This window comes from Gambusia affinis, linkage group LG16 (assembly GCF_019740435.1).
Source record: "Gambusia affinis linkage group LG16, SWU_Gaff_1.0, whole genome shotgun sequence".
Taxonomy (NCBI): domain Eukaryota; kingdom Metazoa; phylum Chordata; class Actinopteri; order Cyprinodontiformes; family Poeciliidae; genus Gambusia; species Gambusia affinis.
Genome location: NC_057883.1, coordinates 20799974 through 20826747, shown reverse-complemented (window position 1 = coordinate 20826747; position 26774 = coordinate 20799974). Strand labels below are relative to the sequence as shown.

Sequence of the window (26774 nt, the reverse complement as noted above, 5' to 3'; positions counted from 1 at the left end):
ACAAACTTTGAATAATTTACAGGACAAAAAGTGATTATTAATAAAAATATTTTTTATTAAGCTCCATGTTCCTGAAGTGATTCTGATTATAAATACACATTCTAACAGGATCTCTTAAAACCAGAATTATAAATAAGGGCATGTAATGAGTATTCTCCCAATTTTCTGAGTGCAGAATCAAAAACTACTGTCTTTGTTCCACCGGGGGTACATTTTCTAAGCTTCAGCGAACTGGGTTCTGGTTCTGGTTCTGGTTCTAGGACACATTGCTCCCGAGCCACGCTTGGATCTCGGCCTCGTTCTTCTGGATCCACTCGATGTTGTTCCTCACCGTCTCCAGCGCCTGCTTCCTGGGCATTTCTCCGGCTCCAGCGTCTGAAGTCAGATTGAAGAAATTCTCCATCTGAAGGTCCAGAGAGAAAAAATACCACAAACAAAGAAAAACAAAAAGAAATCAAACAAATTCAGAACCAGTTTAGGCCTAAAGTGATTTCTCTGACATCATAAATGTATTAAAATATGATTAGAAGCAGAAAAACATGGTGAACTTTGACCTGCAACAGCTGCGCCTCGGTGTTGTAGGTGGTTGTGATCTGACTGGGCAGCCGGCCGAGGTTCCTGTCGTTGATGGTGTATCTGTCGTGACGGAGAAATCATCAGCGTCGCCAACAGAGGACTGTTTGTCATGTTTACGATTTTCCAATACAGTTTTGATTAGATAAATGATCTGAACATTAAATAATTTAGGTTCAATGTCTCAGGAAAAAAAAAATAAAAATACAAAAAAAAAAAAAAAAGAAGTTGGAAAAACTGAAAAAAGCCTTGCCACAAAACCTAATGCATAAAAACATTAAATATTAAAAGGAATTAATAAATATACAACAGCACCAAAATGAGTACTACTTTAAAAATAAGTATGTGATGGTTCTTTAATAAAACAAAAATGTGCAGCAAAGAAAAACTAATCAAGGTGTTTTTGTGCTAAAATACATTTTAAATTAGTTTTAATAATCAAAAATAAAAATGCTCTGCAAGATTTAGCAAAAAATGTATTTATTTTAACCCTGCATGTGTAGAATCGTAACTAAATGCAAAACAAATTAGTACATTTTTATCAATATTGGGGATTTATTGACTTAAAACAAGCTCCTACATCTAATACGAGTTAGTTTTGTCTTATTTCAAGGATATTTGCAGTAGAACCTCGACTTGGTAGGATTTTGTGTTTTTGCAGTAAACAAATTGTAAAATATTATGTAAAAAGCTGAATATTTGCAAACTCATAATTTGTTTCCAGCATAATTTTTGTTTGAATATCCCTCACACAGTATTGGAATCACATTTAAGTGACATTACAGTATGAAGTTTTTTCAGAAGTAACTTGGTTTGCTTTTTAGTGGCAACAATTACTGAAATTTGTAACAAAAAAAAAATTTGAAGAATAACCCCAGAAACTAGAAAACCTGACAGATATTTTCAATAAAAAGTAAAAATAAATTTTTTTTACGAAAATTTAATTTATTTTATGTGACTGTGACTTGGATTAATTAATTCAGATGATATTTCGCTGCAGGTATTCTGTTGGACAATATTATGTTGGGCCCTTTAAGGTATCCTTAGTTACCCTTGGTTTCTATGGTAACGATGGGTCTCTGTCCAAGCTGTTCAGAAAAATAAAGACATTAGTAAGAAGCGCAACTGTAGCACGCCTTTCCTAGCATTGTCTTCACTTCCTTGCACAGCTGCATAGATACGACAGATTTAACAAGCCAGAGGTTTTCATACACAGGTCTGTTTTTCTGATATTAAATTTGACCAAACTTCTCTTGTTTTAGGTCATTTAGAATTAGCAAAGTAAATGCTACTTAAGGATAAAGAGAGAAAGAAAGTCAGAAATTTATTTGTTAATATCTTCAAGTTTGACTACAAAACCATCAAATACTGAAGAAACTGAGAAGACATTAATAAATAATTGTGACAGATTCTTTCTCTCATTGTTGTGGCTTTTAGCAAATACAGTAGGAGTTTGTTCTGATTTAACTACAGACAATTAGTAATAAACATGGATGAGTTTTTTTTTTTTTTTTGGTGCATGTAAACAGCAGTTTGAATCTATTGTGAATATTTAAAAAACAAAAAGCAGATGCACAGAAGTTCCTTTAAATCTGATCTGGACTTTGACAAGAACCACCTTTGATTAAAACAACAACTATAATTTTATTGACATCCATAATCGTTCCCTGAAGGAAATATTTCACAGCTTACAGGAAGCTCCCTACTTTATCTCTCTCCTGATGAAACAGTCTTTACAGTCTGATAAGTTATCACAGCTTATTACACTACAAAAAGAGCTGGACGTCCGGTGACTGCACATTTTTGAAATATTTTAATTTTTCATGAAAGATTCACTGAACTCCCTTAAAGTAACAAACTAGTCTAAGTTTAGAGATTTTGGTTCTTTGTAGGCTGAAACATGTAAATTGAATAAAAATGGGTAAGAATCTGAGTTTGTTGTTGTCCAGTCCCACTGACCTATTGACCAGATAGTCCCAGTTCGACGTGGTCCAGTCCCAGGCCATGGTCCGACCCAGTGGGTTGTACGACACGTACCGCACCACAGTGAACAGATCCTGACTCTTCATCACAGTTTCATTTTTGGTGGCCTCCAGGAGCCTGTTGGAGAGAAGAAGAGTTTCCTTTTCATTATTCTTCACCAGATTTTTACTTCATTTTGGACCAAAAATATTCACATTTTGCACGTTTTTATTCATCTACTGCTTCTAAAAACAACTCAAGCCCATAAGAACAAAACTCTGCCAGTTTTGGCAGGAAAATGAGTCAAATCACCAGGCACTGCCCGTTACCTAGCAACCCCAGCAAAGCCCAGCCAGTTACCTAGCAACCCAAGCAAAGCCCAGCCAGTTACCTAGCAACCCAAGCAGAACTCCAGCTCCCTTAAAGAAGTTAGGAAATGTCTCTCTATGGGCAATACAAAACAGCTTCATTACATTTTTTGTACAAAATCATTTTTAGATAATGAGATTTCACTCTGGTCAGTTCAGTCTATTTTGAGCTCCTTTCAGAATGAGATGTTTTAAGGCGTCTTGTTACTTTAAATTTAAATGAGCTGCTGCTGGCCTCGACCCTCCGTCCCACTCCCCAAACTTTTACACTGGCAGTGAAAATGGCTGCAAACAGATGTGCAATTATACAACTGTACATCTTTGAAAAGCAGAAGTAGAGCTTCCCATACAATCAGCAAGAATCCAGCAAGTGGTCGACAACAAAACACCCGTTTTTTCCAGCAGCCATTGCGTACAGTGTTAAAACCTGTTGACCAAACATGCTGGAGCTCAGCTTGGGTTGCTAGGTAACTCTCTGGGCTTCCTAGGGGTTGCTAGGTGAGAGGCAGTGCCTGGTGATTTGTAACATTTTCCTTGCACCTAAAACCATAAATGTATTTCTAGAAAACAGCTGGTTTTTTTGTGCTTGGCCTGTTTTTAGGAGCAGTAGAAACCCAAATGGAAGTACAAAAACCTGTAAAATGTACATACTATGCTATATGTACACAAACGTTGCCTTACTTACAGCACATATTCCTCTAACTTTGAGCCTCCTCAACATTTAGCCTTGTTTCTTACGAGTTGCTGTTTGTCCTGTTGCTTATTGAGGAGATCAAACCTTTACGCCATCTTGAAAATGAAGGACATGTTTTGTTATTTACGTGTGCAGAAGGTCCGTGTCCTCCACCGATGCCAGTCCATACAGAAGCTTGTCCTTCTCCTGAGCCAGAGTCGAGTCTTTGTACCTCTGGAACATCTGGTTCCAGTGCTCCGGACTGCCGGACTTCTTCATGCCGTAGCGGTACACCAGCAGCCTCAGGTTCACCGGGACGCTGCTGCAGGTCCACAGGAGTGAAAATACCACTTTTAAACAACAGATGTGTTAGAAATTAAGACTAAGATTTTCATTAATGGTCCTGTTTTTCTGCAGGCATGACTGGATTAATGAAGCTAACCTCTGAGTTTGGTTGATCCACAGTTTAAAAATATCTGATGCTTCTTTCAGTGCGGCTGCATCTTCCATCTGACATGCAATGTTGAGGACAGTTTCCCTCAGCAACCTTAAACAGACAGTACAATATTATTACCATTAAGTCAAAAATATAAATAATAACCACTTTGTTTACTACTGTACCTCTCCGTTTGTGTGCCCTCATCTGTCCACCCGAGTTGTGTTGCAATTGGTCTAACCAGTTCACCAAACAGTTTCTGGAAAAATTAATAACGTAATTTTATTTTAAATATAACCAGGAAGCAAATAAAATATTAAAATAAATAAATTACAGAAACAGGTAAGAGAAAGTCACTTTTGTTGCAACAAGTTGGAAAATGTACAATAACAGAAATGGGTTCCCTTAAAAAGATAATTCGCCTTTTTCCAGTATTTATTATTTTGGCTGCTTGGCAAAAAGTTAGACAACATTGATAGGATAAAAAACAATTAGGCAAAAACTTTTCAACAGTTAAAATATTTTAATAACGAAAGAATATCATAATTATTGCATCTGGATTTATTTTTGCAATATTGTGTTTGGCATAATTTATGGTTTATTGTTTGCTTTAGTTTTACAACTTTTCCCATTTAATTCTAAACATTTTTCTGCTTTCAGAAAGTCTTAGAAAAACATTGCCTTTGTCACACTAATGAAAATAATATTCATAGTTTTCCTTTTTATTTCTTTCTTTGTTTATGTGATATTATTTATGTATTTTATACTAATATACAATCATTTTTTCCCCTGTCTGTTAACTGAAAGGAATGAACTTTAACCAAATTTGATGTTTTCTACACAAATCTCTTATTTTTTATAACAAAATAATAAAAAACTTCATTGAGATCTACAGTTGTTTTTTCCAGAGGAATTTGGCAAGATAGCTGAACTGTTTCCAAGTATCGACATTTGCATTCATCCAGATAAACAGATTTCTTTAATTTTAAAATCATCAAAGCACAAAATAATAAAAACAGCAAATTATAAATTTAGTTTGACTCCAGATAAATATCTTTATGTTGTGAATTTCTTTTCTGCTCACCTGAAACTTTTTGTAGATAACTTTGTTGTTGGACAACATGTCCCGAACGTAGGCGATGGATGAAGCCACACGACTCCAAACGATGTACTCCGACTCTTCACTCAGGTACTTTGTGAGATTGAAGGCGTTACCATAATCGACAATATCAGCCCTAAAAAAACCCAAATTTACAGTATTTATCTTTATTTTGATCTGTAATGTTGACAGGGTTTCCCTCTGCTTTCATTTTTCTACCTCGCCAGAGCAAAAACGTCATCAATGAAACTCGTTCGGTCGGCTGCATCAAAGGTCTGGACAAGAAATCAGAACATTTGAGCTCTGTGTTAAAACTGTAAATGTGAAAACATAAAGATCCGATCTATGGACAGAAATACCGTGTGGTTGTCCTGGAGCTGCTGACTGATTACAGTCCACATGCTGTCTTCATGGTTGACTCTGTAGAACCCAATATGGTCGTTATTTATCTTCAGCAATCCGTCTGCTGAGGGCGAATAGTCGATGATGGCATGTTCTGAAAGAGAAAACAATCATTGTGATTCATTTATGAGCATAAAGATGTCCAAAACAGATATTTATCCTGTTTACTTATTCTTTCAGTCTCGTTTAGTCTTAAATCTAGACGTGAATTCAACCATCTGAAGGTGGTTTAGCTTGAAAATGAAAGTCCACCTGCTGCCTTGAAAATGCAACAAGAAATTTGTATTGGTTTTAATTCAGAAATTTAAGTTCATGAAGTTGATTTAACAACAAGAGGAAAGTTGTCCAAGCATTTATTTTTAAGTCCATTAATCTTGAACTATGAGTTTTAACTTAATGCTGCAATTTAAACCAAATAATTATTTCACAATATGCAAGAAAAAACTGCCCTCACCTAGTAAAAGAGCCACATTTCTCTATTATTTTACTCACAATATCAATTTAAAATAGCTACTTATTTTATTTTAGAATAATTTGGATTCTTGTTTCAAATTTCATGAACAAAATTTCTGGTCTGATAACAAATTTTATTAAACATCACAATGAATTCAGCCCAAAAACATTAAGTGTGAACAGGACAGATCAATGTAGCGCACTTCCATCTCAGGATGCAAAAACCTGCCGCTAAGCATTCTGGGAAATAGTTCCTACTTTCTTCTTTCAGTTCTTTTAAGTGCTGACCTGAAAACTCCAGTTTATTCAACTCTCGGAGGTTTGACAAAATTAATAAAAAGTTAGCACAACTTACTCCTGTAAGGTTATTTTTCACCATCTCACACATTTGGGTTCAAAATCTAAAACTCACTAAATTTGTTTGACTTAACGAGCAAAAGATAGTAGACACAACTAAATGCGCCTCAAATGTTTTGCAGTGTAGGCCTCTTCATATGAACAGGCAACAGCAACACAGTCATTTCTGCAGGCGAACTCCTTTCAGAATTATCTGTTTTAGGGCCTCTTGTCACTTTAAATCCAAATAAGCTCTAATTCTGCTTGGGTTGCTAGGTAACGGGCTGGGCTCTGCTGTGGTTGCTAGGTAACGGGCAGTGCCTGGTGATTTGTTACATACCAGAAGGTTTTGAAAGGGCTCATCTTCCAGAGACAGAAAGACAAACTTATTACCAAAAAACGGCTGGCTGGTTTTCTTAAACGCTTTTAGATGCAGTAGAAACCCAAATGGAAATACAAAAATCGGCAAAATATAAATTTTACTCAATATGTCCCATTTAAAATGTACATGCTGTATTTCAAGATGGTTTAATAACTTTTCCTTGATAGTTTTCTTTTATGCACGTGTTTAGAGAATCTGTTTAGATTAATTTAATAATTAAAATGACATGTGGATTGTTTTTTTTTTTGTGCCTCAAAACAGTTTAAGTTGGTCATTTTCAAGAGAAAAGGGAAAATTACCGGCAGTGCTCTTGTTAAACATCGTCTCCTCTGTCTTGTTGCTTTTCACGGAGTACCATTTGACAGGAATGGTCCACTTGTATCTGAAACCCAGGCAGAATCATGATAAATAATTATGATAGTTAGGGAATTGATTTATGAGTTTCTCTCTGAGGATCCTACTGGAAAGGTGAGTAAGGCTGGCTGGGGTCGGCCGAGGGGTCCAGGAGGAAACGCTTCTGGGTCAGTTTGGCGTTTGACTCTGAGATGGTGACATCTACGACCGGATAGCCCATCTGTTTGGTCCAGGTGTCCATCACCTCTGCAACAGGTAAGTTGCTCACCTAAACACAGAGAGAAACATTTGTGTGTAAGCTTCAAAATGTTTTTACTTTTATTTTTGTGAAACATTAGCTTAAAAAGAACAAAAGTAAAAGTTCTGAAAGTTCTTCAGCACCAATTTAGGCCCACTCACTACACAGAAGGTGATATTTTCCCATAGTATTTCTGTTCCCTGCAGTGCATGTGTCAAACTCAAGGCTTGGGGGCCAAATCCACACCGCCATATATCTTTTTATGTGGCCCTCTATGTTCCTGAAGCCATTTTATATCAACCATTCCTTCCGGTTTTTTGCTCTAATGCATAACTCTCAGTTTATTGCAAATTTTCGAGAGAAGGGGTCAAAAACATTGGTTTAAGTGACACTAACTCCCACCTGCAGGTGGCAGTGTTTCTTACTTTAACAACATGCTGCCTCAACATTACTTTGTATCAAGTTTTATCAATACTTCTGTCACAACCAAAAATGAAAATGAGTTCAACTCCTCTACCCTACAGGATTGTGTCCAGATTAACAGTGTTTTGTATCAAATGGAAAAAGTTTACCTTTTCTTAAAACTAAATGTGAAATTGTATCATTTTGTCTAGCTGGAGTTTATAAATCTGCCTTCATTCTGTCATAATAATCACTTTTCAACATACTTCAGCCAGAGAAGCCCAGAAGTTGGCCGTTTTGGCGTTCTTGAAGTTGAAGTCCTTTAAATATTTCTGCAAGCAGAAGAAAGAAGAAGCAGACACCACTGTAAGATAAATATGAATTGGAAACTTTTATTTAGAAGTTTTTTTGAAAGTCCACTCACTCTGCAGCCGTCTCTGAATGAATCCCTTCCCATCCAGTCCTCCAGCATGCGGAGAACAGAAGCTCCCTGCAAAAAAGGCCAACAGTCTAATTAGAAAACTATTAGACTATTAAACCTAGAAGGTTTGCTGGAGAACAAACTTTGTCACAAAGACAAAGGAACACAGCAGGCAGGTAAGGAAGTTTAGTGGAAGTTTGGATCAAGGTTAGCTGATATTTTTCTAAATTTATGTGCTCAGAATCTGAAATGCTAATTGATATATTGCAGCATTTTTGGTCAAAATCCTCTCAGATATTACAGAGACCTCTGTAGTGTTGCCAACATGTCTGACAAACAACTAAAAGAAAAGTACATGCATCATAATCTTTTAAAAAGTCTCTGAAGGTTTTCACCTTGCTGTAGGAGATGGCATCAAACACAGAGGTGATTTCCGCCGGGCTCGAAACGTCCACGATGATTGGATGAGAGGAAACGAGGGCGTCGTCCACCATGACAGGAAGCACGTCACTGATGATCATGATGTCTCTCTGTGAAAGGAGACTTCGTCAGTCTGACATCCTCAGAGTTTCACCGCCTCTGTGGAGAACTGAAGAACTCACCATGTCCCAGGTCGGCTCGGCCTCTTCAACGCCGATGTACTCAAAGAAACTGGCGAAGCCTTCGTTGAGCCAGAGGTCGTCCCACCAATCCATGGTGACGATGTTACCAAACCACTGAGAGAGAAAACCGACATGAGGATCCAAACAAGGTGGAATGGCAAAAATATTTTATGACATCCACAAGCAGGTGGGGATTGGTATAGAAAATAAATAAAAGTGTAGAATGTTTTTTACACATTTGTTAAAACTGTCGCCCAAAGCAACCAATCAGAGCGGGAGGAGGGTCTTAGCGCTGTCAATCAACCTCATGAACTCATTGACAAGTGTGCTAATGGTGGAGAAACAACTCACTGTTACAGGAAAACAATTTATCTGCTATTATCCATGGCTATGCTAACTTGCCTGAGCTTTCAAAACATGCTATGCTAGCTGCAGATTACCAGCTAGCACAGAAGGACAGTGGAAGGATGGTGTGAAGACCCCCCTCCTGGGTCTGACTGGTTGTTGCTAAATAGTACTGAGAGTAATGGGAGACGGCAGAGGAGCTCAATTTTTTTCACAGATTGTCTCACGACAGTTTCAACAAACATATAAAAAAATATTTTTCATAAAAGTTGCATACTTTTATAGCTCCAGCCTATGTGTCTGAACTCCTAGAACAAAAGTTAAAGTGTAATTGTGAATTTATTGCAAATTTTCAGCAAAAAGGTCAAAAATATTGGGTTTAAGTGATGCTAACTTCCACCTGTAGGTGGCAGTATTGTTACGTTTATGACACTGCTGCCTTGATGTCAAGTTATCATCCCTGACTGATATGTCAAAGAACAAAAAGCCACATTTACCATAAAGCATAAGCATGATTTTGTCAAAATTCCTTGCAAATATTTCTAAATTAGCACAAAATCTGTCATTTTGATTGAAAAAAATCACAAAAACAACCGCAAAATTCTGTAAAGACTGGTTGATGTGAAAAGATTACTTTATTTAATTTTAATCAATTTAATTCTAATTTAATTCATTTAATGTTTTTAATTTTGTTTTTTGTTATTTTTGTTAATGATTTTATTACTTCAGATAATAAATGTATTTATTTTACAATTGTGTTTTTGTAATAAATCTTAAATAAAAATAAAGCTTTTACGTAGCTGAGTTTACAATTACATAAGTTGTAGTTCATTCCCAGGTATGAAACATGGGAGGAAGCTGGAGTACCCGGAGCGAATCCACACATTCACAGGGAAACTCCTTGAAAAAGACACTAAGATCCAGGATCTTTATGCTACATTTAAGTTGATTTTCTTAAAATTATCCTTCCAACTTGAAAAACTTTCATTTTCATACTTTTCTATGTTGTGCTGAGAAAAGTATTTTTCATATTAAAAATGTGCTTTGCCATGAGTTTGTCTGCTCATTGCTTATCTTTGGACTCTGAAGGTTTAAAGGTTCACTGCACAGTTCATGTGAGTCAAGTTTACTACGATTCATAAATAACCAGGAACAATCTGGTTCACTTCATAAAAGTTTAAACAGACCCCTTATCTTATTCAACTGGAGAATAAATCATCTCACTTTGTGCATTGTAATAAAATTTCAAATAAAACCAGTTTTAATGATTTACAGGACAAATTTGGTCTCTGGTTTGGTTGCAGTGGAAGATTTCCACTTAGAGATGAAAGGAGCAGCAGTGATAGAGTAACTTCTTATCATCTGAGGCCTGAAAGCAACACAGAGCTAAAGCTTTTATAAAAGCTGAAATATTATGTATCACAATAGATGATAACATTTTATGTAACTCCAAAGCGACAACACTGGCACGGCTTCCTTTTGACGGGCTCTTTATTAAATGCCGTGAAAACTACAGAAATAAAAGACAAAACTTTAGACATAAATACATTTACAGACAGACAGATGACATGTGCTCTGACAAAGGTTACCTCGTGGCCGCCTGCCACTTCGGAGGTCTTTAACTGAATAATTCGTCGTTGTTCACTCTAAACCAAAATATTAAGTAATTAAAACACCGTAAAAACACCATAACCAATAAATTCACAAAACATTACAAACATAACTATAAAATACCTTGACTGCTACCGGAGACACGAGGCTGCTGCGTGTAGCTCAGTTCCAGGCTTCTGCTTCTTCTATGTTTATTCAATTCTCGCAGCCTCACGCATGTACACAAATCTCGCGATAGCTTCCAACAAAATAGTTCGAGTTGAAATAAAATACAATCATTTAACACAAATCTTAAAACATGAACCAAACAACTTAGAATACGTTATTCTAATTTTTAGAAATAAACATAAAATTTTTCAAGAAATAAATTATTTTAGTGACACTTACACTCCCACCAAAATCACTAATTGGTTCTCAATGTGATTTTTCAATGAGTGTCCAGATTAGAGTCTGTTTTACTCTGTATTAGTCTCAAGTAACGTCACTACCTTGTGAATAGGTCGTTCTAAATATATCAACCTTGTCAGTGGTTTTCCTTTGTCAAATGTCGTTTCACTTGTCTTTAGTTTCACCTTTCGAACCTTGCCGTCTGGGCTTTCTAGAGTCTCAACTACTAGAGCTAGTTTCCATTTACATCTTGGAGCATTATCATCTTGTATGATCACAATGTCATTAATGTGCAGGTTCCTTGAAACTTTCTGCCATTTCTGTCGCTGTTGGAGATTTAGCAGATATTCTCGTTTCCATCTTTGCCAAAACTCGTTTGCCAGAAATTGTACTCTTCTCCATCTTTTGTTCAAGTACAAATCCTCTCTGCAAAACTGTCCTGGAGGGGGAAGAATAACTGAAGACTTCATCGTTAATATGTGATTGGGAGTTAATGGCTCTGGACCCAAGGGATCATTAAGATACTCCACACTTAAAGGTCTGCTGTTAATGATGGCCATTGTTTCATAAAGAAATGTTCTTAGACTAGTTGTATCAAGTCTGTTTGCGAATTTATCTAACATTGCTGTTAGTACGCTTCGTACTGTCCGAATTTGGCGTTCCCAGATGCCTCCCATGTGGCTAGCTGTTGGAACGTTCATCACAAACTCGCAACCAATAGCTCTTTGTGGTTCTTGGTCCATATCCTTCATTAGCTCCAAAAACTCTCTTCTGGCTCCTACAAAATTTGTCCCTTGATCACATCTTAACTGTCGAACAGGACCTCTTATGGCAATCAGAACCCGAAGAGCGTTCATGAAAGCATCAGTGGATAAATCATCAAGTGTTTCAATATGCACAGCTCGTGAACATAAGCAGGTGAACAATAATCCATATCTTTTGACTTCCTTTCTTCCTTCCTTTACCATAAATGGGCCAAAACAGTCGACACCGCAATATGTAAAAGGAGGTGCTGTTTCTGTTCTTACTTCTGGTAACTCTGCCATCAGTTGGACATTTGTGGCCTTTCTATATCTTCTACATTTAACGCAGTGGTAAATGTGCGAAGAGACCATACTTCCACATCCTAGAATCCATATGCCATTTGCACGCAATTCATTTATGGTCATGCCTCTTCCTTGATGATGTACACGTTCATGATGGTGTTTGACGAGGAGGGCTGATACATGGGACTCCTTGGGAAGAATTGCGGGATGTTTGACATGATGATGCAAAGCTGATTGGGACAATCTTCCTCCCACCCTGAGAACATCGGACTTGTCCAAGAAAGCATTTAGCTGCTTTAGTCTGTTATGCTTGTGCAGAGAATTTTCCTTCTGAGATCTGATTTTCTGTATTTCCTCAGTAAAAGCTTCTCTTTGCACTAGCTTGATAATGAACACTTCTGTGTCTCTTCTCTCTTCAAGATCTGTTGTTTTGTTTGTTCTTTCTTGAACACCTTTAAACTCTTTTAAGCATCGTTTGAGTCTGGCAATAGCCTTTATTGCTCTCGACCAATCAGAGAACTTCTTTAGACGCTCTAGAACAGGGTTCACTTCTTTTGACCGCATGGTGTGCGCATGACCTGCTCGAAGTTCAGGATCTGTCTCTTCAACTTCTCCCACCGTTTTCCTTTTGATTGGAAGATCCTTTTTCCAAAGGAAATCTGGACCCTTGAACCAGTTTGATTCTTTCAGTTGTGCGGCGGTTAAACCCCTTGAGGCCTGATCAGCCGGATTTTCCTCTGAGCTGACATGCTGCCATTTTTCAGGACTCGTACTTTGTCTTATTCGTTGAATCCGATTGGCAACGAATGTGTAAAATCTTTTAGCATCATTGCTTATATATGCCAGTACGACTTGTGAATCTGTCCAATAATATTCTAGTAGATTTTCAATTTCCAGTTCTTGTTTGATTACATCAGCGTTGCGAACTGAAGTTACAGCCGAAGACAGTTCGAGTCTTGGGATGGTCATTTGTTTGATGGGTGTAACTCTCGCTTTTCCCATGACGAGTGAACAGCTTATCTGTCCTTCCTTGCTTATTGCTCTAAGGTATGAACATGCGCCATAACCGTCGAGGCTCGCATCCGAGAAGTTATGCAATTCATACTGTATGATGTTGATGTCTTGTGAGTAGCTTCGTGGGATCTTCAGAGCTGCCAGCTTAGGCAGGTCTCTCAACCATGCTTCCCATCGTGGTAGAATGTGGTCTGGAAGATCATCATCCCAGTTAACCTTGTCTTTGCATAATGTTTGGAGTATTTGCTTTCCAATCAATGTGAATGGGGCGACAAACCCAAGAGGGTCATAGATGGAAGCGACAGTCGAGAGTACCCCTCTTCTGGTCAATGGGTTGTCTTTAACTTGAACTCTGAACTGGAATTCGTCTGCTTCAATGCACCATTGTACTCCAAGTGCACGTTCAATGTGGAGTTCTCCTAAAGCCATGTTCTGATCTTTGGATTGAGCTTGTTCTTCTTGGGGAATTGTTGCAAGCACTTCTTTATTGTTTGACACAAACTTATGCAGATGTAGGTTGCCTGTTTTGCAAAGTTCCCTCGACTCTTTGACCAGCTGTATAGCTTTGGCTGTTGATGTTACACTAGCAAGTCCATCGTCGACGTAAAAACCTCTTTGGATGAACTCAACAGTCTCTTTGCTGAATGTGTTTCTACCTTGCGATGCAATGTGCTTCAGTCCAAAATTACAACATCCAGGAGATGAGGCTGCTCCGAAAAGATGTACTTTCATCCTGTAAACTGAAGGTTTGGAGTTCAAATCACCTTTGTCCCACCAAAGAAACCTTAAATAATCTTGATGTTCCTTAATGACGTGGAATTGGTGGAACATTCTTTCCACATCACACATAATGGCGATGGGGCCCTTTCTAAATCGGCATAACACTCCGACCAGTGTGTTGGTGAGATCTGGTCCAGTCAAAAGATGATCGTTGAGAGATGTTCCCCGAAAGCGTGCAGAACAATCAAAAACCACACGTATTTTTTCAGGCTTGTGGGGGTGGTAAACCCCGTGATGCGGGATGTACCATGCTGTCTTGTTGTCCAGCTCTTGTTCTGGCACCTTTTCTGCATCTCCACGAGTTATAATATCATTCATGAACTTGACATAATCTTTATAGTATTTCTCATCCCTTCTGAGTCGACGTTCCAATGAAGACAATCTGTGTTCAGCACTTTGCTTGTTATCTGGGAGATTTGGATTGTCTGTTTTGAATGGCAACGGGAGTTCGTAATGACCATCTTCCTTCTGTTTTATGCCTTTGGTCACCTTTGACATGAACAAAATGTCTTCCTGTGAAACCGGATTGTCATCTGTTGCATGTTCAGAGAAATCAGATTCCAAAGCCTTTATCACATCAGTTGGACTGACTTCCTTTACTTGGGTTCTGCATACAAAATGCACTTGTTGCTTGAGTTCAACTGCTGGTTGTGAAACAGGAAATACTTCACGAACAATGATTCTGTGACTTGTACCGATGACATCATTGTGACTTTGAACTTGAGATGAGCAACCAACTATGCTCCAGCCGAGATCAGTTAACTGTGCATAAGGTTGATTCTCTTTGCCTGCAAGAATTTCACGTGGTAGGAGAGCTTGTGGACAGTTATAGCCGATAAGTAGACCAACTTCGCATTCAAGCAGTGGAGGTAGCTTATCTGCCAGCTTTTCCAGATGAGGCCACTTTAAGGTGGTTTCAGGACGTTGGGATATGTGATTTGTTGACAGGGATAAACTCTCTTGTATAGACTGGTGGTAATGTAATTCTCTTTTCATCCTTATATCCTCTGACTTGAAGGTTTACCAGCTTATCACATGGTATAACTGTTGACTTGGCGGACATGGTTGACAGGCCGAGATTAACTTTACTTTTACTTGTATCAAGATCTTGGGCTACTTCATCCAAGATGAAGGATGTATCACTCTGTGAATCAAGAAGTGCATAAACTAATACCTCTCTATCTGGGTCGTTCTTTGATGAAACCCATACAGGTAGTATAGAGGATGTCAGCGTGCTTGAAGTTATTTGAGTTACTCTGTTAGAGATCGCAACTGATGGTCTATCTCCTTCTTTAGCATCAGCTTCGTCCTTGTCTTGAGACTTCTCACCCACTGCAGGTGTTACTTTTTTACGCTCAATGAATGTGTGTCATCGTGCAGACATGTTGGATGTCTCTTTTGACATTTTTCACATGTGCTCCTTTTGTCACACTTCTTTGAATGATGTCCTCTCTTTAAACATCCAAAACACAGCCTTTCCGCTTGTGCAAACTTGATACGGTCTTGCAGTGAGGTTTCTGTGAATTTGAAACATTTATCAAGTGTGTGACCATTTCTTTTACAGAAAAGACAGGTTACAGTCTTTGTGTGATTTGAGTTTGTTGTTAGCGTTTTTGCTTGGATGACTTGGTTGCGTAATTGTTTGGGTTTACTTATTTCCAAACCTTTAAGAGCTTGCATTGATGCTATGGGATCACATGCTAAGTCTGCTTCAGTGGATACAAAATCAGCAAACACATGAAAAGAAGGATATTCTCCATCACTAGCCCTTCTTATTTTCATGGCTGTCCGGTTCCATCTTGTGGTCAACCAATCTGGAAGTTTTAGCAGGAGTTTCTGGATCTCCATACAATCATTGAGAACCTCCAATGACCTTGTATGTGACATTGCAGCTTCACAATTCTTCAGGAAGTCAGCAAATTCCCTCAACTCACTTCCATCCTTGGAGTTTATTTTAGGCCAGCTGTGAAGCTTATCTCTGAAGCATTTTCCTATGGTGAATAGATCTCCAAAACGTTTTTCCAGCAATTTCCAAGCTGAGTCATATGCTTCATCTGTCCCCACTAGAAGAAAACCGTCAACTGCTTTCTTCGCGGGTCCACCGAGGTACTTTCTGAGATAATAGAGTCTCTCATTCTTTGGAATGTTTTTCCTTTCTATCAGGGTTTCAAATGACAACTGCCAATCTTTGAACTTTAAAGGGTCTCCAGTGAACAATGTAGGTTCAGGAGTTGGAAGACGATTAGCACTTATTGCTTCTGCTAGTATGCCAACTAGCTCATAATTTGATTGTTGCTGAGTTGCAACAGAGGAAACCTGAGTGGCTTGAGGGATGAATGGTGGACTTGATGCTTTAAGTGTTTGACTTATGGAGGTCTTAGGTTGTTCACCAGGACTTTCTTGAGTTTGGTTTATTACTGAAGGAATGTGTGGCACAGAACCAACGATTGTAGCATCATGGAATTGGGTAACATTTAGAACTGGAGAAGAACTGTGTGCTGTGACAGGGATTGCTTGGATTTCACTTTCGGCTTTAATGCTCTGTGATAAACTCTGACTTGCAGAAATACTTTCAGCTTCATCATAAACCTTTGCTCGTGCTTTTGCGGCATTAAATTTTTTAACTTCTTCCAAGCGTTTAATCTTTCTTCGCTGCTCTTCCATGGCTTGCTGCCTTTCCAAATTTTCACGTTCCAGTTTTTGTAACTCTAATGTTTCCTTTTCTTGCTCTTCCATAACTGCTAATATTTCTTGAGATGCAGCTGCCTGAGCCTCTGCTTCCAGTCTCTTGGTTGTTTGTGAACTATCTGTGCTACTTTTAGACCTTCTGGATTTTGACCTTGATGTCGTGCTTTCAGACCCTAAGCATGACCCAAAATCTGGCCATGGCTCTTCATCGCCTTCTGCAAAGTCTCCTTGCAGTTGTTTCTCAGCTCTTCTGACAATGAATGCAGAAAGTGATGTACATGCATCTACTTTGCGCCTTGCGTCTGCATCAGGAGTTTGTATTTGTCGTATTTCTTCATAAATGTTTTGCATATCTCTGCAGGTGATGTTTACATTGTTAATCAGCTCCTTTAATTCACTGTTTGAAGCCTCTTTTCTTAGTATTACTTTGCTCAGTCTTGCTTCATATCTCCATTTTTCAAAACTGACTGCATATCTGTGTTGAAGCGTTTTAAGTTTCTCCTCTTGAAGCTCTTTACCCTTTTCGGTTAACGTTCTAACTCTTTCACTTCTTCGAACCGTCTGTGGTTCTGAGTTTTGCTCAGTATCATTTTCCTCCTCTATAGCACATGATACAGGATTGAGCTCTTTATGTTCATTGTCAGTCATCTTATAAGTCTGGTTAATTGTCACTCAATGCTCTATTTAAATTGCAAAACACTCCTTACAAATTCTAACTTATGTGACTTGAATATTACTTTATACTGTAGCTGTAATGAGCTTCACTCTTAATACAAATGTATTTCAACTTAAAGAACTTTGTTAACTTCAAACTTAAGTTGATCTCAAGATAAATACACAACACTCCTTTCTTAACAACAACACATCACTTCAAAGCTCAGTAGAAAATAAGTAACCTTTTGACAAATGTGTTGTAGACTTATAGTGGCTTTAAACTTCACTTAAACCGCTCTTTTTCTACTTTTAACACTGTCCTTTCTTAATTTCCACCTTACTTCAGTTGTACATGGTTGTTGCTGCTGTGCTTGACATCTTGTGAAAGTTGAGCTTGTCCAATGGCGCCCTCTTGTGTTGCACCACGGTACCGTCACTCACTGCAGCTGCCGTCGTCTTAACGAGCTTCTTACCGGCGCTGGCTGGGCGAGTTTTCACTGTAACTCCAAAGCGACAACACTGGCACGGCTTCCTTTTGACGGGCTCTTTATTAAATGCCGTGAAAACTACAGAAATAAAAGACAAAACTTTAGACATAAATACATTTACAGACAGACAGATGACATGTGCTCTGACAAAGGTTACCTCGTGGCCGCCTGCCACTTCGGAGGTCTTTAACTGAATAATTAAATGCGTTGTTCACTCTAAACCAAAATATTAAGTAATTAAAACACCGTAAAAACACCATAACCAATAAATTCACAAAACATTACAAACATAACTATAAAATACCTTGACTACTACCGGAGACACAAGGCTGCTGCGTGTAGCTCAGTTCTAGGCTTCTGCTTCTTCTATGTTTATTCAATTCTCGCAGCCTCACGCATGTACACAAATCTCGCGATAACTTCCAACAAAATAGTTCGAGTCGAAATAAAATACAATCATATAACACAAATCTTAAAACATGAACTAAACAACTTAGAATACGTTATTCTAATTTTTAGAAATAAACATAAAATTTTTCAAGAAATAAATTATTTTAGTGACACTTACATTTTATATTTGCTCTTTGTTGGTTCTGTTGGACCTCAGTGCCACAATTGACCATGACAGAGTGATTAGAGTGACTGGACTCTCTGGACCAGAACTAGAAAACATTTGTTTAAATATGCAACTTCTCATTAGAGTGGACAGAAATCAAATGTGGGTGAGTTGCAATGAAGAGGTGGTGAGGAAGATGCCGAGGATCCAGGTTGGAATGAAGAAGTGATGATTTAATGATCCCAAAAAACACAATAATCCAGGCAGCACAGATGAGGCTAATGGTCACAACTGGTAGCAACTGGAAATACATACAAATGAAGACTGACAAGACGACTTGGCACAACCAGACGGCTTGACCAGACAGATAAGACAAGAACCCGACAAGGAACAAGGAACACAGGTGGGTTTAAATACGCAGGGAGATAATCAGGGGAAATAAGAAACAGATGTAACTAATCAACGGGTCAGATGGGACAACACAGAGACTCCACAGAACACAGAAATCTAAATAAACACACAGAAACAACCATATCCTTACAGTGGGGTGCCACAAGGTTCAATCCTGGGATTCCTCTTATTCAATATCTATATGCCCCCGTTTGTAAAGGTTCTAACAAAAAAAAGATTAGCTAACTACAAAGAACCCAAAACTTTCTTCAGCTGAACATAAACAATACAAAAGTTATTATCTTTGGACCTAAAGAGGAACGAATGAAAGCACAGCTTCAGTTATTACAACTAGAAACTAAAGATCAGGCCAGAAATTTAGATGTAGTGATGGATTCTGGCCCGAACATTCAGAGTCACATAAAGACAGTTCTAAAGTCAGACTTCTATCACCTGAAGGTTTAAAAAACTAATCCTTGAAACATTCAAGGATTCTCTCCCCCAGATCTAGAGAAACTGGCTGGAGAAACTGAACCAAAAAACTTAACCAAAAAAGTCTGATCTGAACATTCAGAGTCACATAAAGACAATTATAAAGTCAGCCTTCTACCACCTGAAGTTCTTTTCCACTATTAAAGGATTAATGACTGAGCAAAAGCTAGAAAAACTATCCTTAGTTGCAATGTTAACTGCAACAGCAAGATTTCAGACAGCTGCAGCTGATCCAGAACGCTGCTGCTTGCGTTCTGACTAAAACCGGGAAGATAGAGCACATCACCCAGTTTTAAAGTCCCTACACTGGCTCCCTATAGCTCAGAGAATAGACTTTAAGATACTTCTGTTAGTTTATAAAGCACCACAAAACATTAAAGATCTGCTGGTGTTGTATCAACCTTCCAGACCTCTCAGGTCTTCATGGAGACGCAGGATTCGGCTTCTATGCACCACAAATCTGGAACAAACTTTAAATCAGTGCCTTTAAATCAAGGCTAAAAGCCCACATGTTTGATTAGTAGTAACTGGAGCTTTGATCAATACATTTGATGTATATTTGCTTGATGATTTTGATATTTGCTATACAAATAACCTTGACTTGACTAGAAGTAAAATTAGTTCAAAACCCAAATTATTTATTTGCATCTGGATTCCTGTCTCTCTTCCCACCAGTATGTTCTCCTCTATCCATACCTGGTGAACCAGTTCATGGGCGATAACGCTCGCCACTCGCTGCTTGTTGGAGGAGGATGACTCTTTGTCGTCATACAGCAGGTTGGTCTCCCTGTAGGTGATGAGGCCCCAGTTCTCCATGGCACCGGTACCGAAGTCAGGGATGGCTATTTTATCTGGATCAGAACAGCACAGAGAAGCCTCTGAAGTGACTGCATGTGATAAGTTTTATTGCATTCCTGCATGATAATTTCACTCAGTGCTGCAATGTCAAGCTCTACCTACTTTATAGAAGTGAAATTATATTACATAATAAAACTGATGTCAGGAGACAGAAAGTAAATGATTTGTAAACCACATTTGGTGAAGCGTTAAATTATAAAATGAAGTTTAGCTTGGAGATTTAATATCTAGCATTGACAGCTAATCTGAGAGTTTGTAATCAAGATAAATTACGTCAAAAACAAACACGCGATTAGGTGTATGAACTGGACTGAGTAGGATGGAAATTTAACTAATTTGAGGAGCTGTTTTGGAACGAAATAACACGGATTTTATATGATTTGGATAAGATTTATGACGTGTCTTGTAAATTTACAAAACGTAAACCTAAAAATTTACATAAAAATAGAGTTTTTGCTGTATTTGGAATTAAATTATGGACTTTAGAGGGTGTATTTTATTATGGAGGTAAAAAATAAAATAAAGAAAATATTCTACAGTTAAAAGGGTAAATTATTTCAAATTGTATTGTATTTGTTTTGGATTTTGGATAGTTAACTTTACATTTATGTTTCTGTGTATATCAATAAGTTGTATGTTTTGGGACTTTTATATAGTTTAATTAATAATGAATGGCTAATTTAGTTTAATTTTAGGCATAAATATAAGCTTTGAGCCATTTCAGTCAAACTGAGTTAATTGCTGCAGTGTTTTGAAATATGGATAATAAGTAATTTGTTGACTGACTGAATAAATAACAAAGTAAATAAAATCAAACACAAAAATGGACTGTATATTGAATGAGTCAATGTTACACTTCAAATCAATTATAATTAATTTGAAACTTATTAATTTTGAATTTCAATCTGGTATTGAATTGGTTTTGTTAGGTTGAACTGGTCTGCTTCCAGCTGGTTTTGTAGCGTACCCAGTTTGGAGATGGAGTACGACATGTCGAAATACTCCTCAAAGTAATCAAAGATGACCTTCGTCACGTTTGCTGCGTATTCTGCAGTTTTTAACTGGCTGGGCTGGGCGTAGATCCTCAACTGCAGCAGAAAACACCAGAACAATCACTGAAACCTCAACCAAAAGTTCATCATTTGTTTTAAATTAATTCGCTGATTGTGACAGACTTACAGGAATGTTGCTGGCAGAGGTTCTTTCCACATAATCAAACTGGTGGACAGCAAAACAAACCAAGTAGGTGCTCATTGGAATGGATTTCTGGAAGGTGGTTTTTAGTTTATTGCCTGGCAGTTCTTCAGGAGAACCCTGGAAAGGCAAAGCAAAATGATACATTTTAACAGTTGGCTTGTATTGATGGGAATACACAAAACACACCAAATCTGGCTTTCTGTGATTTTAATAGAAACATATTCAGTTTCTTGGTTTTGTTTGAAATATTAAGACACTCAATAGTTAGAATTTTGATGCAAAAACAAAACAGTTATTAATTTCTATCACTAGACAATAAACTCCCAATGGACTTGATGTAGAGTAACATGAGGAACATTCTTACTTTGCTTTCCAAAATTTCAATATTCCAAGTATTTTATTACCAAACTACCAACTATTACCAGTGGTGGACCAGGTACTGAGTCATACTTGATCCTACTGGTCAAATAATACTCCAGTAAAAGTAACTCTGTCAAATTATTATTTAACTGTGCTTTCAAAAATACATAGGTATTGAAAATACTTAAAATTGTGAAGTTTTTCTTTAGAATATTTGGGAAAATTTGCTGCTGTTTTGGACAGATCATAGATCATTCATAATAATGCATTAGTCATTTTTTCCTAGCTTTTCCAGCTGCTCAAAGACTAAAGAAAAGGGAAGAAAATTAAGTGCAAAGATGCTAAAAGACTCAAAAGGAACAAATGGGTTTTACTTAAAGATAAATAAAACACAACAAAGCACAATTAAGCATTTAAAATATTTGTTTTCACTACAAGTTACTGTCTGTGATTCAATGAATTATAGATTAACCACAAAAGGACATTGATGAGTTTCCCATATTGGGAATTCAGTGGAAATGAACCTTTTACCAGGTTTGCTGTTTTGAGGCAAGCACTTGTTTTCCATTAAAGCCCTTAGAAAGAAGTTGTTAGACTTAAATCGATGGATGAGGGTGACGTCATCCATTGCGAATTTTTTTCCAGTTAATGTATTATTAATCGTTGATTGCTAATCCAGCTTCGATTAGATAGTTGTGGTCAGAAAGAAACCGATTATTCACTCAAGTTTATCCCAATGTGGTCGACATGTTTATCATAACCGGGTGAAAATGCAACAGTAAAATACCGACAGAATTTTACCGAAGTTTACCGTATAAATACGCAGCTGCCGGTATTTTACATAAATTAGGCTGCGTTCACACTGCAGTCTGAAGTAACCAAAATCCGATTTTGTTTACGTAATGTGACCTATATTTGATATTTTCATATTTTCAATACACGTTGGATTTCTTTTCTTGGACATCCGATACGTATCATATTCAAATGCGACCTGACATCCACGTTGCATTCATCCGACCTGAATATCACTGATATTCGACAAATTCTGATACGCGCAAGCGAGAAGAAAATCAACAACCATTACGGCCCTTATTGAGGATTAAGTTGTTACTGTGCTGGATCAAAATCGCAAGCTGTGCTCCACCGTTAGCATCCATGTTCACTTCCACAAACACTGAGCACTTCTTCTTTATGGCGACTGACAAAACTCTGAGCGCTCTCTCTATATGTAAAGTTATTGCGCCCTCTACTGCGCATGCGGGACACTTTCAGGTCGTTTACGGTTCACACTGGAGAACACATACAGGTCGCCTATATTTGGAAGTCTAAACAACCACACCAAAAAAAAAACAAAAATCCAATTTGACAAAAAAATCGGAATTGGATCGCTTCATGCTGCAGTGTGAATGTAGCTATAGAGACGTTTTTACAGTGTGGACTAAAGGTCCACCAGTTTCTTGTGAAACATTTCAGTATTTCTTGAGTACTCCCTGGTTTTGAGAATCCGTCCTAACAGTTTGATTCATAGCCAACATGGCTGACTGCAGTCCTACCTCTGGTGGCATGTTGGAAAGAGCGCCGTAGTTTTTGTCATGAGTGATGGAGATTTTATAGGTGGCTTTCTTGTTTGGTTCGTCGAAGCAGGGGAATGATTTCCGGGCATCTGTCGGCTCGTGATCAGTTGCAGCAATCTTCCTGGTAGGAGAATAGAGATGTAGATATTAAAAGCTCCTATCAACATCTTTATACTCAAACTAGACTTGTTATTCTCGGAGCACAATGCACTTTAATGCATCAGGGCAATCCCGTGGGACATTATGTTTTATGATGTTAGGATTTGAGAGTAATAGGAGCAATTATTTCTCATGATATTTGTAGTTGTGCTGTACTAACAGAAGGTCTTCTACGGATGCATTTTGTAAAAATAATGACTGCTACAAACCAATTTCCCGCTGAGATACCAATAAAACTGAATTTAACCCTCTGATGACCATAAGTGTAACTGGGCCACCTGGTATTTTTTGGATTTTATGGTTGTAAAATTCTCCAAAAATGTGCAGTGAGTCTGTATTTTTGCTCTTTTTTACAGAACAACCTCAGTTTTCAGTATCTGATAGTTATTTAACATTTCTGTCTACTAAAAATTGTGAACAATTACTGCTTAACTGAACTAATCTAGTACCATTTCTCTTTCTAGGACCAAACAATACTACTGCAAGAAAGTATTTTTGGTCTAGTTTCTGTAGTGCTAATATCTTAGTTTGCTTGAAATGAGACAAAATTAACTTTTCAGCAAGATATAGGAGCTTACTTTAAGTAGATAAGTCATCAATATTTATTTTTAATTCCACTGGCAGATTATTTCTCCTATAATATGGAGAAAATGCCTTATTATAAGAGAAATAAATAGAACTAAAGCTACTTAAAATCAATATTAAGAAATCATTTCCTTAAACAAACTCTGATAATTATTTATAATTTAGTTTTAATTACAACTTTAATCTATTTTATAAAATAGCCTTTGTTGAGTCTGCAAAATCCAGTTGAAAATTAATTGATTACAAAATTAGTTGACTATTACTTAAATAATCAATTAATCATAATTAATTGTGATTAGCCATGATTAACCCAATTAATAATGATTAATCTGATTATTTCAATAATCGGTTAATCGTGGTTAATCACAAATAACTGCAATTAATTGTGATTAATCACAATAAATCACGATTAATCATTTATTTTCTTACTTGGTCTTCCCCTCCTCTGTGTAGACGACCCTGTAGAACCCCACCACCGATCCGTTGAGCCAGCCCTGGAAGTCCAGACTGAGCACGTAAACCTCTCCTGTGGCGGGCAGCTCCTCCGCGGCCTCCACCACCACATACTGCTCAGGTTTGTATTCGAAGCAGTGGCTGACCTCCACCTCCCTCTGCACCCCGTGGCTGTCCTGCACCTTCAGCCTGGGCTTGGCGCTGACGAACGTCTCCCTGATGTGCAGCCACAGGTGGCGGGTGGGTCTACTCACCTCCACCTGGATGTCCACTGTGCCCGTGTAGGTGTCATCCACCAGGTTTGGCTCCAGGTGCAGGTCGTAGTGGATCGGCTTCACGTAATCGGGCAGACGGAAGTTTTTCCAGTCCCCGCTGGAGTTTGACGAAGCCAGACAGGGCCCCCTGTCAGAAGGAGGGGGCTCTGTTGGGGCTCCAGTTGGGGCTCCAGTTGGGGCTGGTGTGGATTCTGGAGTGGAGGAGGAGGGTCTAGTGAGTCCAACCCCTAAACCAACAGCCAAGGAGCAAACCACCACCACTGCACAGATGATGGCCGCATGTTTGCCTCGAATGCAGTACCGCTTCTCCTTTTTCTCCAAGTCCATGGACAAGCTGTGGGGCATGCTAACTCTGCAAGCTCCAAACTTCTGGAGGTAAAAACGCTTTGAGCTTTTCCTGGAATCAGGAGCTGCTGCTAGGTTTAGATTAGCTGTGTGAAAGTTTGTCCCTGTAGTGCTGAGGGGAGGAGAGAGGAAAGAGGAGGAGAAGTAAAAGGAGAATCTCACAGTCGCTGAGCGTTTTATTTGGTCCTGCATGATGTTAGCACGCCTCTTTTTGTTAAACATCTACTGTCTGCCTGTAAATCAGCAGTTAGGCTTTAACATCCTGTGTTGTTACACTGCAATAACAAAATCTTACCTTGTTTTTGTCTGGTTTTCATCTTAGTAAGCTTGAAGTAAGACTAAACTTACTGATACGTAGCTTTTCAGCAAGTTATTGGAGGTTGATTTAAGTAAATAATTCTTGAATATTGCTGAAAAAGTGCTTGTTCTGTTGGCAGATTAGTTCACTACTAAAATATTAGACTTAAAACAAGTTCCTACATCTTGCTGAAAAGTTACTTATCCGTTAGTTTTGTCTTATTTCAAGTGTACTAAGATGTTTCCACTAGAAACTAGACCAAAAAATACTTGATGATGGTTGGTGTTTTTGCAGTGCAGGTTACAGAAATACATGAAAATCTAAAAGCTGATGTCTTAACCTGCATTATTGGAGGGAATTAAATTTAAGCCCCTGTTGTTATGCATACTGTTGCAGGTCTGCAGAAAACTGGAAACTTTGCAAAAACACATTTTACCAAGTATTTTTGGTTTAGTTTCTAGTGCAAATATTTTAGTACACTTTACATAAGATAAAACTAACGTAGAAGTTACTTTTCAGCCATAGATAGAAGCTTGTTTAAGTCAATGATAACGGAAAAATTCAAATGAATAAGACTGATTTTTCCCTAATGAACTGTCACTCTTAGTTACCAATCAGAGAAAGCAGACATGCTCAGTGTCAGTTCAGTCTGATCTGTTCTAACTTTCTCTAGTGCTACCAACAAAAGATCCTGGTGATATATGAAAAAAAGGAAAAAACTTAAGAGACCAAAACATAAACTTCATGCACTGAAGTGGATTTTGAGTATAAAATGTGATTTGACTTCTAAACATTTAGTTTTAGCACTTAGTTTAACTCCTATTTTATCATAATCATCATTGTTCAGTCGTTTCTTGTTATTTGGTTTCTATTTAGGATAAAAACACTTTCACAGACTCATATCTGATCCTGAGCGTCGTAAATCTTTATTGTTTTTGCAGTTTCCCGGTGATAAGATGAGTGAGATAGAACGAATCTTATGGTGTCCTGATCCTTGACCGTAAGTGTGATCCAAACATCCATCATGACTGTTCACTCACATGTGAAAGAGGCAGAATCACGTTGAAAAACAAGTAAACTGAACTCAAACTGAATCACATGTTGTAGCAGCAGAAGTATCAGGTGTAGTTTCAGTAATGACTTACTCATTTAGTTCCAAAAGTAAATAACGGGGGTGAGAACTTCTCTACAGTAAACTGTATTTACATTCCGACAGTCTGTAAAGTGGCGTTATGCAATAAATACAGTGAGATCATCACAAATTCACCTGTTATTATTTTCACATGAGGCAAACAGGCTGAACTGAAAACAGTAAATATGAACTCAGAGATATATGAAATAAAGCTGTTCTACATGTGGATACGGAAGCTCAGATGTGCCACAATTTAAAAGGCCTCTCACAAACAAAGTTAGTATGTCTGAGTCTTAAAACATACAAAGTCCCTTAAGAGCAGATTTATTTATTTTTTCTGTTATTAAAAATAAATAGTTTGTTGTTTTAATTCTCCCTGGAAAAAA

General features: G+C 37.8%; 1 protein-coding gene across 1 annotated transcript; it reads right to left on the bottom strand.

Annotated features, from left to right (window-relative positions):
- Window positions 1–31: 31 nt before the first annotated feature.
- Window positions 32–25091, bottom strand: LOC122846544 (glutamyl aminopeptidase). Its single transcript, XM_044143569.1, has 20 exons — window positions 24315–25091; window positions 23121–23262; window positions 21190–21324; window positions 20978–21098; window positions 19849–20003; window positions 8702–8815; window positions 8495–8629; window positions 8103–8168; window positions 7945–8010; window positions 7146–7306; window positions 6984–7066; window positions 5471–5607; window positions 5331–5386; window positions 5097–5247; window positions 4198–4271; window positions 4019–4123; window positions 3725–3898; window positions 2533–2673; window positions 555–636; window positions 32–403 (listed from the first exon to the last, which is right to left on the bottom strand). The coding sequence occupies exons 1-20, from the start codon at window positions 24956–24958 to the stop codon at window positions 257–259; spliced, it is 2889 nt and encodes a 962-aa protein (XP_043999504.1). The 5' UTR covers window positions 24959–25091; the 3' UTR covers window positions 32–256.
- Window positions 25092–26774: the final 1683 nt, after the last annotated feature.